Below are 6,548 nucleotides of genomic sequence, written 5' to 3' on the forward strand. Positions count from 1 at the left end.
CCTCTCTCACTGGGACCATTTCTGCCTCCTTCCCCTGCAGCTGGAGGAACCTCCCCAGCTGCTGCTGCTCCCTGGCATCAAACCACACCTTCCCAAACCCTGACTATTGCTCAGTTCAAAGAACAAATCTAGAGATTTCAGTTCACTTCTCTTTTCTCTGACAAAACAACAGCAACTGAAAAACCGTATTATAATCCACAAACTGAATCTCTAATTCACTAATCACTAATGGAATATCGGCACAATTAACACAAATCCAACCCCTGCAAACACTAAAGCTGACACTAAAGAATGCTCTGAACACACAAGCCCAGCTTAACAGCTGCTGTGGCAATTTACCTTCCTTCAAATATTTAATGTGCACCAAACACTTTAAAATTCACACAGGAACAAACTACTGCATTTAACACTTACAGCAAGTGAATTTTTTCTTTTTTATATCTATTATGGGCATCCCCAAGTCAGACAGGATTCTAATACTATAACACACACTCCCAGTAACACACACTCCCCAAACACTTCACTTTCTCCAGCACTGACCATTGGCTTTGACAAACACAGTTCCCTGAGCAAAGCCCTCCCCAAAGCAGCTCTATGGGCAAGAGCTCTGTGTGTGACTGATCTGTGGGCAAAGCACACGGGGGGCCTGGAACCCACCCCCTGAACCACACCTGGGGCCTGGAACCCACCCCCTGAACCACACCTGGGGCCTGGAACCCACCCCTTTCACTCAGTCAATACTGATTTCTTCTCATAAGCCAAATATCACACTCCTTCTTTTACAGTTATATCATCACTTTCACAACCCAATTCTATTCTATTCTGTTCTAGAGCTCCATTTCTAGGATGCTTAGGTATACCTTTTATACACTCAGGAATTCCTTAATAAAATTCCAGGGATCTTGCTTTGAACTCAACAGATCCAGGGACTGAGATCTCCCAGAAGAATATTTTCACTGCTCGCTGGAGTCCTCAGGGTCCCGGAATCCCTGGAGGGTCGACAGCATTGTCCCACCTGGCTCACCAAGAATTGTCCCTGAAAAGCGTTGGGAAGAAATGAAACCCTCCAACGCCCCTGGGAAGTGTTGGTGAGCCAGGCACTGCTTTGTTCTGGCTCCCAGAGACAGGGAGCCAATCATTCCAGCCACACCTGTCCCTTTCCAGACTTTTCACACATTTCTACATTTGAACAAACAAACAAATTCATGTTCATTGCTTCTAATTTACCCCAATTAATGAACTAATGAATTCTCTTCATTAATTAAGACTCTAATTAGTAGTCTATCCTTAACTGGCTAATTTGGTCCACCTTCTTTGGTCCTCTTAGCACTCCTCCTCAGACACAGAGTCTCCAACTCTCAGGCTGCAATGTCTTTGTTAATCCCCTCTGGACCTTCTGGTTCCTCCAACATGTCCTTGAAGGACCAGGAATTTAAGATCCCAGATGTCCAATCTTCAGCTCCCTCGGGCTTTGTTTATGGAAGCTCATCAGAGCCAGTGCAGAGAAACTCCAAGTTTGGGTGCTTTAAAGATCAAACCGACAAGAGCCCGTGAAAAGAAACCCGGTCAACTGCTGCCACTGACTAAAATTTGAGGCAAGTTGGATCATTTCCAACAAGACCAACCCCCACCGCGGGGGGGACCCCACATCCCCCCGCCCACCGCCGGGGCTCTGCCGGGAACCGCCACCGGGACACCCCCAAAACCAAATCCCCTCCCGCAGACCCCCCCCGATCCCCACCAGGGGCATTTGCGGCTCAGCTTTGGAGTCCTTCCAGCTCCAAATGTCTTCCCCTGCAAAGAACCCCCTTTCCTACAGCCCCGCCCCCAAAGCAGTGCTCAGCCAATCCGAGCGCGCAGCGCTGATGACTCATCAGTTGCCAGCCAGACCCGCAGCGCCCAGGGCTCTCCCCGGACCCCCCCAGGGTCCCCCCTTGGCCCCAGCGCCCCCCGGGACGGGAATTTGGGGAAGGGGAAGGTGGGGGGTGCCCAGGTTGGGCAGGAGGATGTTTGGTCCCCGGAGCCACGTGGCGATCGCCGGATACCAGCGGGGAGTGGGGGGACACGAGACCCCCTGCAGCCCGGGGAGGAGCCGACGCGGAACAGGCTCCTGCAGGACTTGTGACCCCGTGGGGGACCCACGGTGGAGCAGCCTGTTCCCGAGGGACTGTCTCCCGTGCCAAGTACCCCACGCTGGACGGAGCAGACACGGACTCCACTCTATCCCATAGGACGGAGCAGACACGGACTCCTCTCCCTTAGCGGGAAGCAGCGGTGGGACCCCCATCCCTCTGTGCCGCGGGAAATAGGGGATAAAGTGAAGTCCGTGAAGGAGGGAGGGGTAGGGGAAGGTGTTTTATTAGGATTCGTTTGACTTCTCATCCTCCTGCTCGGATCTGAGCCGTTCCCAATCCCATCACTGTCCCCCCGTCGGGTCTTTGTACCGGCGATCGAGCAATGCCCTGTTCCTGCCCCCCGGCCCGGGCCGCGCCACAAAATGGCGGCGGCAGAGCTCGAGTCCCGTCATGATTGGCTGCTTCTCCCGTCACTTCTCGCCCTCGCGCGTTGATTGGTCGGATCGGGCGGGCACTTCGCTTTCCGGGCCGGGGCAGCGGCGGCAGCGCCCGGACGGTGCTGAGGCGGCGGCGGAGCTCGGAGGTGGCCCCGGCGCAGGTGGGACCCGCGCTCGGTCCTGCCGGGGCTCGGGGCTCGCTGCGGGCGGAGGGGGCGGGAGGCGCCGCGGGAAGCGGGGTCTGGCGGGCTCGGCCTGCCCCGGGCGGGGCGGTGTCGGCGGCCCTGGGGAGCGGGGTCTGGCGGGCTCGGCCCGCCGTGTCCCCCCGTGTCCCCTCCCCAGGGGCCGCTGAGGGAGCGGCTGCCCGCGGGCTCCTCCTTCCCGCTGAGCCTCGGCGGGCTCGGAACGGGTTTGTGCCTCGACCTTGGCCGCAAACATCGCATTCGTTCCCGGGGCTGCGACAAGCCGATAATGACACACTCGAGAGACACATTGAGTCGTTATTGTTTCAGAGTTGGCTGCTCGGGGCTGTTTCACAAGTCAAGCACCAACTCGCAAAGCTTTTTACTATTTATCATCATCATCATCATTGCTAGGCTTCGCAAAGGAAGATTTAGGAAGGCTCTATCCACGTTTGTTACAAGCACGCTGGTGGCTAACGAGGCCAATACGAGATAGACATATCCGATTGCAAAAGGCACAGCAGAAAGACTCCTTAGGTGGGGTATTCTGCAAGACACGATTCTTTCTGCGTTGTCTTTTCTCCTCGAGAGTGATCCTGCGTGCGTTCTCAAAGGAAACAGCAGCATTATAGATGGTGTGTCTCCAGGCCTTCCAGAATAGACCAGTAATGGTGATCAATATGGCCAAGGTTGAGATGTTGTTTCAGGCAGTCCTTGTATCTTCTCTTTGGGGCTCCTCTCATGCAGCAGCCGGTGGCAAGTTCACCATAAAGCAAGATCTTAGAGAGGCAGTGGTCCATCATCCTTGAGACGTGCCCTGCCCAACGCAGCTGTGTTCTTAGTAACATGGCCTCAATACTTGTGCCTGCTGCCTGTTCTAGAACAGATGTATTGGTCACATAATCTGACCAGTGGATGTTTAGGATTGTACAGAGACAGCGTTGATGGAAGCGTTCCAGGAGTCGCAGGTGGTGGTGGTAGATGACCCATGATTCAGATCCATATAAGAGAGTAGACAGCACTATGGCTCTTGTAAACACTGATCTTTGTACTTTTCTTCAGGTGTTTATTTCACCAAACTCTTTTATGAAGCTTTCTGAAGGCACTGTATGCCTTTGCAAACCTGTTGTCTGTCTCTCCGTCAATCTCACCATCCGAGGAGATGAGGCTGCCTAGGTAATTAAACTGCTGGACTGATTTGAGCTCTGATTGGCCAATGGTCATATGAGGATGATGGAAGACTTCCTGAGGTGCTGGTTGATAGAGAACTTCTGTCTTCTTTAAACTGACTTCCAGCCCAAAGAGCTCAGCAGCGTCTGCAAAGCAGGATGTTAAACGCTGCAGAGCTGCTTCTGTGTGAGCGACGAGGGCGGCGTCATCAGCATAAAGCAGCTCCCAGACAAGATGGTTTAAGGTCTTGGTGTGGGCCTTCAGGCACCTTAGGTTGAAAAGGCTTCCATCAGTATGATATTGAATGTAGATACCATGCTGATCATCGAGATCTGCCGTGGCCCTTTGGAGCATCCTGCTGAAAAAGACTGTGAATAGGGTAGGAGCGAGAACGCAGCCTTATTTCACACCATTAGTTATTAGAAAGGGCTCAGAAAGTGCATTGCCATATCTGACTTGGCTGTGCTGATCCTCGTGGAGTGAGATGATCATTTTAAGGAACCTGGGGGGACAACCTAAACGTTCCAAAATCTGCCATAGACCTTTTCTGCACACAGTATCGAAAGCCTTGGTGAGGTCGACAAAGGTTACATAGAGACCTTTGTTCTGTTCCCTACACTTCTCTTGCAGTTGTCTGAGAACAAATACCATGTGGTACTCCTGTTGGCTCTGAAACCACACTGACTTTCAGGTAGAATTCCTTCTGCTATAGTGGGTATTGGTCTGTTCAAGAGTATTCTTGCCAGGATTTTGCCAGCAATGGAGAGCAGAGTAATACCACGGTAATTTGAGCAATCAGATTTAATTCCTTTCTTCTTTTAAAAAGTGATAACGACTGCATCTCGAAGGTCTGATGGTAGTTGCCCTAGTTCCCAACAGCGCACCACAAACTCGTGAAATTTGGTATGGAGTGCGAGGCCCCCATGTTTCCAGACTTCGGGTGGAATTCCATCAACCCCAGCTGCCTTGCCGATTTTCACCTGCTGAATGGCCTTGAGGGTTTCTCCTAAAGTGGGGGCACTATCCTATTTATACCTGTTAGCAAACAAAGCAAAACAAGCTTGCAAGCAGCTAGGAGACATTAAAGCTCGACAGAACACTTGCTGTTTTAGACTCAGCCCTGGAGCCCTCCTGCTACCAAAACCTGGCAAACCCAAGGCACTGCCCAGCATGGATCACCTGGAATGTGGGTCATCAGGTCTGTGCCCAACATGGATCACCTGGAACATTGGTCACCAGATCTGTGCCCAACATGGTTTGCAGCTGGGGCACTTGTAGGGGTTATTATGGACACAAGACTCCAAGTGACTTCTAGAGATGGACTTGGGCAGGAGGAACCCCCTACTGCTGTGTTCACACCTTGTTTTTCCCCCCACAGCAGGATTTCTTCCCAAACCTTGGCCAGATGGAGGAGGAGGCTGCGAGGAAGAGGAAGATGCCCCAGGACCCCCAGGCAGGTGAGGAGGAAGTCAGTGCCCCTTTGCCCCTGTCTTGTCCTGTATCTCCCAGCTGAGCATCACCCCCAGCTGCAGGACAACCCCGCTGCCGCCGCCGTCCTGCCGGGGCCAGAGTTGGGGAGATGTCCTTGGCCTTCCCTCTGGGCCGGAGGCAAATCCCCTCCCTGTCCTTCTTCCCTCCTGCCCCAGGCCCCGAGCTGAGGACGGAGAGCCTGGAGGACAAATCCCCCCGGCAGAGCCTGGTGGGAGAGGCCGTTTTGAAGGGCTCCACGGCGCAGGAAGGCAGCGGGGAGGGAAAGCCACGAAGGTACCCCAGGAGGAGGGGCTCCAAAGCCAGCCCAGGGTGCTCTGAGGAGGAAAGAGCCAGCCTGTGCCAAGAAGGCGGCCAGAGCTTGAGCCAGAGCTCCAACCCGATGGTCCCTGAGCAGCCTCCCAGCAGGAAGAAACCCTACAAGTGTTTGGAATGTGGGAAGAGCTTTAGCAGGAGCGACCACCTGATCCACCACCAGCGCACCCACACTGGGGAAAGGCCCTACAAGTGCTTGGAGTGTGGGAGCAGCTTCAGCTGGCGCTTCTGCCTGATCCGCCACCAGATCGTCCACACTGAGGAACGGCCCTACAAGTGCATGGAATGTGGGAGCAGCTTCAAGAACCGCTCCAACCTCATCACCCACCAGCGCCTGCACTCCAGGAAACAGCCCTACAAGTGCTTGGAATGTGGGAAGAGCTTCAGCCTGAGCTCCGACCTGGTCCGCCACCAGAAGATCCACAGTGGGGAATTGCCCTACAAGTGTCCTGAGTGTGGGAAGAGGTTTAAGACCAGCTCACATCTCCTCCTACATGAGCAGACACACACAGGGGAGAGGCCCTTCTGCTGCACTGACTGCGGGAAGAACTTCACCCACAGCTCCCACCTTGTCATGCACCGGCGCATCCACAGCGGGGAGAGGCCCTACAAGTGTGATGAGTGTGGGAAGAGCTTTACCCAGAGCTCTACCTTGATCACACACCAACGGACCCACCAGTAAGCGAAGCCCTGTGAGCACCTCAACTGTGGGAAGAGCTTCATCTGCTGTTCCAACTCCATCAGCCATCAGAGGACCCACATTTGATGATCCACAGTGTGCTGGTTTAGAGGTAAACCAGCAGGGGAAAATGAACTCAACCCAAAAGAGAGATTATAAGTCAGAATAACAATTTAATAAAACAATACAATAAGTACGATTA

General features: G+C 53.6%; 1 protein-coding gene across 1 annotated transcript; it reads left to right on the forward strand.

Annotated features, from left to right (window-relative positions):
* The first annotated feature begins 2,595 nt into the window (after positions 1-2,595).
* LOC135406065 (zinc finger protein 572-like) lies at positions 2,596-6,548 on the forward strand. Its single transcript, XM_064640617.1, has 3 exons — positions 2,596-2,673; positions 5,243-5,321; positions 5,511-6,548. The coding sequence occupies exons 2-3, from the start codon at positions 5,270-5,272 to the stop codon at positions 6,347-6,349; spliced, it is 891 nt and encodes a 296-aa protein (XP_064496687.1). The 5' UTR covers positions 2,596-2,673; positions 5,243-5,269; the 3' UTR covers positions 6,350-6,548.

Source organism: Pseudopipra pipra, chromosome W (genome assembly GCF_036250125.1).
Source record: "Pseudopipra pipra isolate bDixPip1 chromosome W, bDixPip1.hap1, whole genome shotgun sequence".
In the NCBI taxonomy this organism is placed as follows: Eukaryota; Metazoa; Chordata; class Aves; order Passeriformes; family Pipridae; genus Pseudopipra; species Pseudopipra pipra.

Bases quoted from the DNA above. Each gene is read 5' to 3' on its own strand.
- LOC135406065 (XM_064640617.1), top strand. From the start codon at position 5,270: ATGGAGGAGGAGGCTGCGAGGAAGAGGAAGATGCCCCAGGACCCCCAG. The intron at 5,322-5,510 runs GTGAGGAGGAAG...CTCCTGCCCCAG, and splicing joins GCCCCAGGACCCCCAGGCAG to GCCCCGAGCTGAGGACGGAG.